This window comes from Sphaerodactylus townsendi, linkage group LG06 (genome assembly GCF_021028975.2).
Source record: "Sphaerodactylus townsendi isolate TG3544 linkage group LG06, MPM_Stown_v2.3, whole genome shotgun sequence".
Classification (NCBI taxonomy): domain Eukaryota; kingdom Metazoa; phylum Chordata; class Lepidosauria; order Squamata; family Sphaerodactylidae; genus Sphaerodactylus; species Sphaerodactylus townsendi.
Window position 1 is genome coordinate 84,884,326 of NC_059430.1, and position 12,259 is coordinate 84,896,584.

The 12,259-nt window shown below is 45.7% G+C and overlaps 1 protein-coding gene across 1 annotated transcript in view; it reads right to left on the reverse strand.

The window, feature by feature from the left end:
* Positions 1–12,259, reverse strand: part of SLC2A13 (solute carrier family 2 member 13) — a 138,208-nt gene that overhangs the window by 99,069 nt on the left and 26,880 nt on the right. Inside the window, exon 2 of the mRNA XM_048500126.1 lies at positions 5,254–5,413. Coding sequence (XP_048356083.1) covers positions 5,254–5,413 — 160 coding nt within the window. The remainder of the gene's footprint in view (positions 1–5,253; positions 5,414–12,259) is intronic.

Sequence of the window (12,259 nt, forward strand, 5' to 3'; positions counted from 1 at the left end):
TCCTCTTTCCTCTCCTCCTCTCCTCTCTTCCCTTGCATGCCACCTCCCAGTGGTGGGATGCAAAAAATTTTAGTAACAGGTTCCCATGGTGGCGGGATTCAACCTGTGGTGTAGCGCCAATAGGGCTGGGCGGGGCACAACGGGGCGTGGCCGGGCCATTCCAGGGGCGGGGCATTACTGGGCGGGCTGTGGCAAGTGACGGTGCCGCTGTGCCGGTCCTTGGGTGGAAACCACTGCACGCAGGGCGCGAGGCTGCCACGCACGCTGGTGCACCTCCTGCTAGACTGCTTCAGAGCCGTTCTGGCGTAAGCTACTTCTGAGAGAAGGGGCGAACTTAAGGCAAAAAATCACGCGACAAAATCACCAATTAGTAACCCCCCCTCTCGCACACACAACAAATAATAATTAGTAACTCTACTCTCAGGAACCTGTGAGAAACTGCTGGATCCCATCTTCTGATGCCACCCTCCCTCTCAGTGGCAGTGGAGGTTAAGAGTTCAGGTATCTAATCTGAAGGAACCGGGTTTGATTCTCCTCTGCCTCTGTCAGCTTCTGAGCTGTGTGGGAGGCTTATCTGGGGGAATTCAGAGTAGCCTGTACACTCCCCACACACGCCAGCTGGGTGACCTTTGGGCTAGTCACAGCTTCTCGGGAGCTCTCTCAGCCCCACCTACCTCACAGGGTGTTTGTTGTGAGGGGGGAAGGGCAAAGAGATTGTCAGCCCCCTTTGAGTCTCCCTACAGGAGAGAAAGGGGGGATATAAATCCAAACTCCCTCCCTCCCTCCTCTTCTTCTTTCTCCTCCTCTCCTCTCCCTCGTGTGTATGTGTGTGTATGTGTTTCACTTCCACTCGAGTTACTGCCTATGTGTTGTTTCCACTGCTCATCTCTGGCCGTCTGAGTGAACATTCTAAGCAGCACGAACATTCTAAGAGTGACAGTTACACACAGGCCCCTCCCTGTCCTTCACCAGGGAGCGCCAGGAAAAAGGCGTTTTTACCTGGGCCAGGTATGAAATTTCAGGTATGTGAACATCTGAAAACACTCTCGCCTGACTGACTATAGTGGCTGGGAATTTTCAGAGGAATTGGCCCAGCAGTTACTGAGGTACCCTGTCATCAACACATACACGGTTAGCTTTTTATATATATAGATGATAGATAAGTGCCAAAACAGTTGGAGATTCTGCAAATGCATTGCCAGCTCTGTTGCTCAACTGTCTCCTACTGCTTTAGACAGTCTCATCGTTTCCACGACCTAGGCACTACTATTTCTGTAGGTCAATGTCAAAATGAAAGCAGAGTCAAGTTGCAAAAGCTTGCAATGACATTCTACCATGCTCTCAACATGGTGCTGCCAACACTTTTCCTGGTCCTACCCAGCAGGATTCTGATTAGCCATGCAGATTGTTTAAAATCTTGCTTTGGCAAAGCTGCCACCACACTTAAGGATCTTGAGTGCATGACTGAAGGTAAGCTATGGTTGTGAAAGAAAATACGTTAAAATAATACGTTCATTTTAAAAAGTATCCTGTTAAACAGAGCTTCTGCCTGAAATGTTGACAATTCACTATTACCATTACATGTTACCTTACTTTCAGACATTTTGTGGTTAGTTCCACCAGATGCAAAAGCCATTTTGTGAATGGCTTCACCTCCTGCGACAGCCATTGTGTGGTTGTATTCAAATGCCTGTGCCAAAATTCCAATAGTATAAAGACTCAAAAAGGTCGGGGATCTCTGTTCTAACATATGAAATTACCTTACACTGAGTTAGAGCACTGATTTATTATCGGCATTATTTACTCAGACTGGAAGAAGAGTTCTTCCATATAACCTCATATCTGATTTTCTTTTTCACTGCAAATGCTGATCGAATCTGGGACCTTCTGCACATAAAGCAAATGTTCTACTACTGAGCCACAACCCCTCCTATTATTTTTTTTATTCCATAGTCTTTTTGATTCAGCTCCAGTTTTGAAGGATCAAGAATGCTGACAGTAGCAGAGGAGAATATTACCTCTATGCTCTCCCCTTACCCATCTGACTTACAACAATATCTAGCTGATGAGGATTTTCCAGCTGATGTAAATAGAAGGAAAGGTCTTCTAAAGAAGCATTCTGTCTAAAGAAGCACACCTAAGCCTGGATGATTTAAGCAATCACAGCCTTTGAAGAAAACACCCATTTCTTGGTACAGGTGCTCAAACAAGTTGGTGGCTACACAAATCCAGATTCTCTTACACAGAAATCATTACCTATGAAAGTCACTGCCTGGGTCACTCTGGCCAACCTCTTTCAAAAGACATAAAGGCAAAGTTGATGTCCCTGGGCTTCAGAGCACCTTTTGATACCATCAACCATTAACCATTCTTCTGTCCACCCAATTCAGCTGGATATCAAGGCATCATGCACTAGTGATTCTAGTGCTGACTCATCAACTCCAGGTCGTGATGCAAAGAGAGAGTTGCTTAGCCAGGTGACTTATGCTGTGGGGTCCTACTCTGAATGCTATGTAGTTTAATATCTACCTAAAACTATAGGGAAAGATTGTGAGTTCCTGATGGAACTCTTGTCAGAATGCTCAATGCGTCTCCTTTTCAGCTGAGTTAGGTGTAACAATGAAAGTTCTGAAAAACTGTACAAAAGCAGCAATGGGCTGGCTGAAGTCAAATAAAATAGCTCAACTGACAAGAAGGAGGCTTTTGATTATCAATATGACCAACGAACGTTTACGATAGGCTGTTCTGAGGTTACAAGTCCACCAGAAAAATGCATGTTCTTTGCTTGAGGGTGCTATTAAATCTGAGCTTACAGACAGAACCCTAGGTCAGTTCTGTGACATATAGCTCTTTTGCTCATTTACAGCTACTGCACCAGTTGTGGCCCTTTTCAATAGCTGAGACCTGCTTACAGTTTTCTATGCTCTAATGACATCCATGCTGGACTATTATAGTCAACTGGAACTGATTGAAAATTTCAATTAATGTAAACCTCAGCAACAAGATCAATGGCTGGTGAAGAAAAGGCACTCACAAAAAGCAAGAGACAATTTAAGTAATTTTGTGGTTTACCAGCCAAACATCTATAGGGATTCCTTTCTACGCAGGCTGCCTGGGGAGAGGGAAAAAGCACATGCAGCCTGAATAATTGGGGGAATGCAGAAAATAAGCATAACTTGAAACAATGCACAAAATGATAGGAGGAAGACAGAAATTGCTAAGCCTTGCCTAAGCTCTGATAAATCAAGAGAAAGAGACCTAGGCCGTTAACAAGGTGTCCACAGTGCAATGTTTGGTGAGTGTCCGTCACAGCAAGATTTATTTAATGGACGTATTTCCTCAAGCCCCACTTTCACTTTTCATTCTGTCTGTGGCAAGTGAGACCACTTGTAGCAAGATTTTAATTTTCTTCACCACCAGAGTGAGACAGCTTTGCTAGCTCTGCCCTGAACCTCTTCCCTCTGCCCACAGCAAGTCTGCCTAGCCCCACCCCTCCCACTCCCTCATGCAGCTTTGTATGCCTCCCCCTCGCCCCCTCCCGATTGCTGACTCCTTCCTGCTTCTTGGCCTGCTGGATTGTTTTTATTGCCCGTGACCCTCCTGTATATCTTTAGATCTTTTAAAATGTTTAATATCTTATATCAATGCAAAACTAAGAACACTAGTCGATCCCTCCAAATACCTGATTTGCCAGTGCATTGTCCTCCATTGTCTCTATTCCTTCTCACTGATAAACAGACTGGGACATCTCCAGCCCTCCTAATCAATTATTCGAGACCACATCGGGAAAAGGCCATCAGTCTCAACGATTGGCATTTATAGCACATCAGGAGAAGGGCAATTGGGAACCTAGGGAGCTTAGCAAAAGGCAGTTCAGGTTGTCCTTTTGCAGTTTGCATGCCGCCATTACTCCCCGATCAATCAGTGATTGGACAAAGTGTGAAAATGCCGTATTCAAGATTTTACTGTAATAATTCACCTTTTTATATTGATATTTCAGTATATCGATATGAGAATCTAAAAATTAAATTACGTTAAAAATTAAAGCACACACGCATGATAGGGAACCCATAACCCCTCCCCCCACAGGACACAAGCAAAAAGCCAGTCATTGAGCAATGCCTGCCCCACTGAAAACAGGGCAGTGGGTAATAATGTCAAATAATGCCAAACATGCTCCAAAACAAAGATTCCACAGCGAATTCTCTTTGGGGTTGTTGGAAGCTCACCATGCATAAGCGGCCCTTGTCACATGAAAATGCTGCAACTGACCTCCAACTGAAATGGGACATTTCAGCTCATTCAAGTTCATAGCAGTCAAAAGTGAGGAAAGCTCAGACAGAAGCTTGAGTGGACACATGACACAATCCACTCAAACACTACTGGAGCAACAGTAGGCATCTGCTTCTTCCTCCTACTCATGAGGAACGCAAACAAGACACTTGCTGCCACTGAAGCGAATGGCTAGGCTGCTCATCATCTGTCAGCAGACACCATATGAATATGGATGAGGCAACAAAACACACCATATGTACTTTGAGTATTTGTTATTGCTGGTAAGGTGCGATATTGTACTTAATATAACTTAATTCATGAAACTTAGCAGTCATCGGTTTGTCTTTTTCCAGCAAAGTTCCACAAAGAATCTCATGTGCACTTGAATCTCAACATGACCTTCTGCTCACATGAAGGAGATTGTTTCCACTTTTCCCTTTCCTCTACAGCCTCCGCATGAAACATCCCATGCACTCACCAATGGTCTCCATAGCCCTAAAAAGCAGATTTTCAGAGGCACATGGGGGGGGTGGGGCGGGGGAGATACAGAAGGGAAAAAAGAGGCAGGGAATCCACATGCACTTCATACACAAGCCAGTATCCCAAAATAAAGCCTTTTTTTTCTTTATGTAGCCAATGAATCGGTTTAAATGGATTTGGCCAAAACATACAGCAACTATTCAGATAGACTGATCAGCCAGAATCACAGAAGGAGAAAAGATTCAAAGTTTACACTTCAAAAATGTATAAAACAACTTATTTATAAAACAATTAAAATGGAATGTTCATGGACTGGCTATTTTATAAATATATTTAAGTGGGATTTCTGCTATACCCTTTCTTCCTTGTTGCAGCTATTCAAAGAGGAAAGATGAATCTTCATATTTCAACTCTGCAAAAGAAACTGTCACTAAGAGAAGCATTACGTAGTTTTGGCAACTTCACTTATACTTTTACATTTTAAAAAATCACACCAACCTCCATCCATTCTTTGGAAGGTAACTGAAGACTCCATCTATCACACTTGCAAAGAATTGGCCGCCTGTGATGAAGAGTGTATTTATAGTAACTAATCTGCCTCTCAGATGGGGTGGAGCAACTTCTGCAATGTATACTGGAACTGTCATAGAAGTAATACCTGCAAGGGAGAAATTCAATCAGTAATCAACTCAATATGACTTTAAGCAAGCAAACAGAACATGTCCTTGATATCATAGCAGTTATCTAATGATCATGACACTTGTCCATAAAAAGAAAAAATGTTATCCATATCAAAGTACAAGCTAGTAATCTTTATAAGCAAACTTATTGTAATATCTAAAATAGATATAAGGTTATTCTAGTGGAAAATAAAGTTTAAAAGTGTGTCAATGAAAACAGCTGAAATATAAAGAAGGGGTAATATGCAACCATGTATTGTTAGCTGTAATGGCAAGTAGAGGTAGAATAAAATATAAATGTTTTAAATTGTTTGGAAAAACAAATCCAATTTATGCCAGAATCCTTTTTATTAAATTATTTACCAAATTTTCCATAGACTAAAGAATTATGGTTCTTCATATGATTACTACTGCAAGGTTGATTTTCACTAGAAATCGTAATCAAAAAGTCAGTCCTAACTTACATGATTTGATAGGAAAAATAAAAAAGATTTATATTTTGGAAAAGTTAAATTTGTATCAAAAAATAATGACACAAACTAGATAATTTACAGTTTACTATAATACAAAGAATGGATCCAAGCCACCTCTCCCCAACTATAAGCCCTATATATACCTCAAAAATAAAGACACTAAACATCTTGTACACGGCAAAATTCAAAGAAACATCAGCATATGTACCTAATACAGGAGTTCTTAATCTTTTTTATGCCTTGGACCCCTTTGGCAGCCTGGTGAAGCCTGCTGACCCCTTCTCAACACATGTTTTTTTAATGCATAACATAAAATACATAGGATTACAAGGGACACCAATTATACTGAAATATAGTTATCAAAATGCTTTTAAAACTGATAGAGTAATATGTGTGCTTCTTTATTAACATATTATAGGCAAGTTAAAGTTAATTTCTTAAGACAGCAGTGTGAAGGCTGCTTGTTGCTTAGCTGGAATATAAGAACATTAAACTGTGGGGTGGTCTCTGACAAGACAACACACATCATGTTGAATAGCCAATCAATTCTAGATTTTTGTTTTGCTGGTTACAAGTGTGGAAGGATCCATTGGATACTCACCGTGAAGGGTCTTTCTACTGTAGGTAAGTGGGGCATCTTGTGTGGGTGTGATCTCGACCAATTGCAGAGAGGCAGGAAATGATGAAATTCTTCCATGTACTTCCTGTGAGGTCTTGGGGTCACCTTCTTCAGTACCCCCGCCTGGCATAATAGTATAGCACTTAAGTAACAGGAACATATAACCAAAAACACGGAAGGAAAAACAACGGCTCGGCAATAACTAGGATCACTAGAACAGTGACAACAACAACGACAACCCTAAACGTTGAACAGTCTGAAAACATGAATTTAGTTGATAACTGAGAGAGTAACATCGGGAAACAAATGGAACTAGGGAGGGCCAAGATGCCCCACTTACCTACAGTAGAAAGACCCTTCCAATGCGGTGAGTATCCAATGGGATCCCTTCTACTGTAGGAGTGGGGCATCTTGTGCGTAAAGGGAACCTCCCTGAGCAGTGTCCCACTGGTGGGTTTCATTAAGTCCCTCGATGATACTTTCCAGTACCCTTTTGCCAAAGGCTGATTCTGCCGAGGCCAGGGACCGGAATTTTATAATGACGTATGAAGGTGGAAATGGAAAGACCAAGTGGCAGCTTTCGCAGATGTCTTCCTTTAATCGATGCTTATGATTTCGGAAGGGGTTTCTGGCGCTGGTCGCGAAAGCATCATGCGAACTGAAACATGAGCTTCGGTGACTCCCTGAGGGGACCGGTAAGACAGAAGCTTTCGTATGCGTTTCGGGCATATACAGGCTTCTCAGGGTACTACTGATTACGCTGCCTTTGGACATTTGCGCTCCCAAGTTGGGCTGGCTAATGTTGATGAACATACTCTCTGATTATGTAACTCCTCCGTTCTTATTATATGTATGCTTTTTAAGGTCCCGTCAAGCGTCCAATGTGTGCCACGCATGCATTCTCTTTGGGATGAGAGGGGTTTGGCATGAAGTTGGTGGAACCACGATCTCCTGGCGACGTGGAAAGGGGGAGTTAACCTTCGAATGAAAGTTGGATCTGTGCGAAGACTATGCACTCTATCCTTATGGAACACGCGAGAATTTTGAGTTTATTGAAAGGGCGAGAAGTTCAGCCACTCTTCTGGCCGGATGTTATTGCAATTAAGAATAACGCTGCTATTCATTCTTACCCATTTGATGTGTACAGTTTGAAATGGAGTTCGAACGTGGGGACTCTAGTGGAAATTAGTGCCAGCTAACAGGACAGCCTGCTTCAGGCGCCAAGAGGGGAACCTGTGGACTACCGCTGGTTGGGACAATTTTACCCCTCTTAGGAAGTTCAGAACATCTGGATGTCACAATGGTGATAGGGGGTGTCAGCCCACAACAAGTGTGGATGACGGGTAGCAAGAGCTGCCAATTGTTCATGCGTGGAGTGGAACACTTCCTGGAAGGTCCCATTGAGTAGCAGCCCTGTTGCAGGAACTCCAAGATAACGGTGATGGATGGTTCCGTGCAGGTCGAAGTCGTTATCGCGATGGCACCACCCTGACGTAGGGCCTTCCATGAACAGTTGTAGATATTGGACCGTCGATTCCGCGTCTACAGCTTATTTAAGATTGTAGATGCTTGACTTCTTCCGGAAAACCCCTTTATCCTGAGGTTTGCCCGCTCAAGAGCCATGCGCGGTCAGCTTGAACCAAGCGGGATCGGGATGTATGATGGGGTTCCTCGCCAGGAAGTCGAAGTGATTGGCAGAGTCAGTGGTTCTGCGATGGCGGCTAGTTCCAGGATGGTGGTGGTGAACCAGGGTCTCCTGGGCCATCTGGGGCTACAAGGATCACCAAGGCATGCCTTCGGATACATGATCCCGCGCAGGAGCCGAGGGATCAGGGTGAAAAAGGAGGGAATGGCATAGAGAAGATTTGGGAGAGCCATATCGCGTTCAGGGCGCCCGTTAAGCTACCGCCTGTGGATGGTAGTGTCGGGTCATGAACTTTGGAAGTTGATGGTTCTTCTGAGTATGCGAACAGGTCTACCCTCCGAGTGCCGAAGGTGTTGCATATCTTGAAGAAGACCTGTGGATCGAAGTGCGCCATCTCGGTTTCAAGCACAGATTCTGTTCATGCTAGAGCCAATCCGCCTCTAGATTCTGGACTCCTCTGATGTGTAGGGCTTCCTGAAGCGATACTCAAGTTCTCTCTCGGCCCATCGGAGGATTTTTTGTTGCTTCCGAAAGTGGAGCCTTGCTGATCTGGAGTCCGCCTCTGGTTGTTGATGTAACATCTTCGCCGGGCAACATTGTCTGTTCTTATATGATGACATGTTGGTGACCGAATTCTGTGGCCGGAAATGTTGAAGGAGCAAGGGAAGATCGCTCGAAGTTCTCCAACACATTGATGTGGAGCCGAGATTCTTCCCGGAGACCAAGTTCCCTGGACATACATTTGACTGAGTGGTGGCCCCCCAGCCCTGAAGGCTGGCGCCTGTGAAGACTTGAGCTCGATGGAAGCATGTAGATAACGCTTTCCCCGCCTGAGGTTGGAAGCGGATTCGGTCCACCAGAGAAGGCTGGAGACGGACTCTTGGGGGTATGGTCAATTTTCTGTCTCTTCCTTGGCAGTAATGTATCCCAGCTGGTATGCATACGGAGGAAATCGTTGGAGCGGTCTCGCTGTTAAAACGTGCCCACTGGGTCAGGGTCGATTACTGAGATGAAGGTTCCCAGCAGACTTGCCAGTTTTAGCAAAAGGACGATCTTCTGTTGGACATGACTAGTAATGTCGCAAGTTTTCCTGATTCTTTCTACCTTCTCTTCTGGTACTGAAAAAGGGAGTCTTGTACCGTAAGTCCAGAACTGCGCCCTTAGGTGTTCTAGCCGTAAGTGGGAGGGAATGAAGAAGAGCTTTTTTTCTTTGTTTACGATAAAGCCATGCTGTGCTAGGGTTTCTTGAACTACCTCGATGTCGGCGATGGCCTTGGGACGGAGCTGTGAAACCTTGAATCAGCAGATCGTCGAGGTAAAGGGGGGTAGGCGATCGTATCCCCTGTTCCCTCAACATGATGACTGGGAGCCAATAGGTACCTTGGAGAAGGTTCTTGGGGCCGTGGCATAGTCCGGGAATGGCAACGCCTTGAATTGATACAATGTTGATCCCTGTATGGCGAATCTCAGGTACTTTCTGTGAAGAGTTGGCCAGAATAGGGATGTGCAAATAGGCTTCGGTCAGATCTAACGAAGTCAGCAGATCTTGATGGCATTAAGAGTTGCCGTGGATAGACCGAAGGGTTTCCATCCCTGAATTTGGGGGACCCGAATGAATTTATTGGATGGCGCTTCAGGTTGAGGATTGCTCTCCAGTCCCCATTTCTTTTTGGGGACTGTAAAGAAATGTGAATATGTCCTTCTGAGAAACGTTCTGCTGTCGGGTACACAGGTTCGGATGGCTTGGATCTTGGTTAGGTGGGAAACCGCCTCCAGAGTTCTTGCTGTAGCTTTGGCCGGATCCTTTGAGCCAGCTGGCGAAATGAACAGGTGGTGATGTGGAATAACGCTGAATTCTATCACACTTAACCTGTAAAGGAGATGACTTCCTTTGTCCACCTGTCCATCGTGGTTTCCCTGCCAACGGTGCTGAAAGTGTTGGAGACGGCCTCCCCACCGGGATGCTTTGATCGCCATTGCTTGTTCTTATTGGAGTTGAAGGACTTTGCCCGACTTGTTGTATTGTTTTGAAGGAGACTGTTTTGTAAAGTTCCCGGAAAAGGAATGTTGATTCTGCCAGTGTGGTCTCTTTGGCCTCGCCTCGTTGCGTCGCAAGGGGTAAGGATTTGTGGGACCGAAGGTAAACTCTGCTGTTGGTAGAGGGATTACCTGTCGTGGGATTGCCCGGACAGATTTTGGCATCGCTCTCTTTGTTGTCCTTGGTTTTGGACAAGGGACTTCATCCAATTCTTTGCCAAATAGGGCCCCTCCATAGTATGAATAACTAGCCACTACTGATGTTTAGATTGTATAGTCCTAAGCTTGCCATGGGCGAATCCAGGTACTTAGATCTTGCTATCATGTTAAGAGGCTAAGGATCTCGCTACCAGTGACATGGCGTCAAGGTGGCATCTGCTATGAAGGAATCTGGCAAGAAAGGACCCCTTTCGATGCCTTCTGCTGATGCCTTTTAGCTTCGACTGGAATCATCTCCAGGAGACGTTTGAGCCACACCATGGAGGCAAGCTCTGGCCACTGTGGAGGAGGGCTGTAAGAGTTTTGATGGCTGCCTTGCCAACCACTCATGGGATCTGACGTAAGCGCCTGCTTCCAGACCTCCCATCAAGCGGGTCCTTGATATTGCCCTCCCCCTCTTTGGCTACCAGTGCCCTGAAATGTGGTGGATGGACCACAGGGCATCAACTGGGAGGATTCTGGAGGAGGACGGTGAAACTGCTGAGGCATCAGATATTTTTTCTTAAAATTAGGGGGCAAGCCCTTGGCTGGGCAGTGGGATTGAGCCATTCCTGCGAATCCTTTTAACAAAGCATTCCAGGAACAGGGAAATACTTGTCGCCCTCCCTATCAAGCGGGAGAGTAGGATGATGTGCGCTTTTGGATAGCCCTTGATTGGCTTGTTGGAAGCGCTGTTTAATGGAAGAAGCTTGGGAATTTGTTCTTTCCGCCAGTCTTCAGGGAATTCACGAAATCCAGAGCCGGAGATAGTTTTAGAAATTAAGGATTGGATTTCTTCCAGTTTAAAGAACTGTATGGATTGTTCTACAGCTGGCTCAGGGGTTTCCACTCTGCGTCAAAGAATTTTTCTCTCCCCATCAGAGCCCGCTCCTAAACTGGATAATTCTTCTTCCTCCTCATTAGGTAGGGCTAAAGGGTCCCTTCTGTAGGGAGCCGTGGAGTCCCTCCTCTGGTGGGGACTCGCGGGATCTATGGGACCCGAGTAGAGGAGCGTGGCATTAGCTGTTCTTTGATCTCTTGCATCAAGAGCTTCTTGTCTATCTCTCCTTCTAAAGCGAACTCAGCGAAACTGCAGAGGGCTGCGTTCATCCAGGGGAGGGAGAGGCTGGAGTTAACTTTGCCCAGTGTTAGGAATCTCCCTGCTCAGGGATCCTGTGGAGTCTTGCCTGTTAGGGGGGCACAGGGAAGAACCAGTTGATCGGGGGCCCTCAGCTTTGAGGTGTAGCACCCACTGCTCCGAGGAGTCCTGGGAAGGCCGGAAGAGAGGGTCGGAAATATAGGAGTCTCCGGTTAAGGACGCACCTTGGAAGAAGCGCTAGACTCCTCGGCCGCTTTTAGTCTTTTTTTTTCTTTTCATGGCGGGTTGGGATGACTGGCGATGCCTCGAGGCGCCAGATTTTCCCGCTGGCTGGCCATGCGTTGCGGCGGTCCATTTGAGTGGAGCTTCTCCCCTTCTTTATATGGTGGTCAGCCTGACTTTATGTGGATGGCGAGCTCCATACGCTGAGGAGCCAACAAAGGTTTCCAACTGCTCAGAGGCGAAAAGGGACCATCCAGCGTCCATGATTAACTGTCTATTTGCCAACGCTCTATTTGGCCAAAGGGGTGGGGAGGGGTGGAGTGGGAAGGAAAGCGAGTTTGCCTTTCTAGCGGCTGGCTAGGACTACTCTTCCCCAAGCCGATCGCGCTTACTCACCCCTCTAAGGGATCTCTCAGACAAACACACAGACTGACACAAAACAGACTCACGAATAGGGTTTTGCCAGAGCCAAAAAACACGCCTGCTCTCTGCAGAGGCAGGAAAATACTGAAGAAGGTGACCCCAAGACCT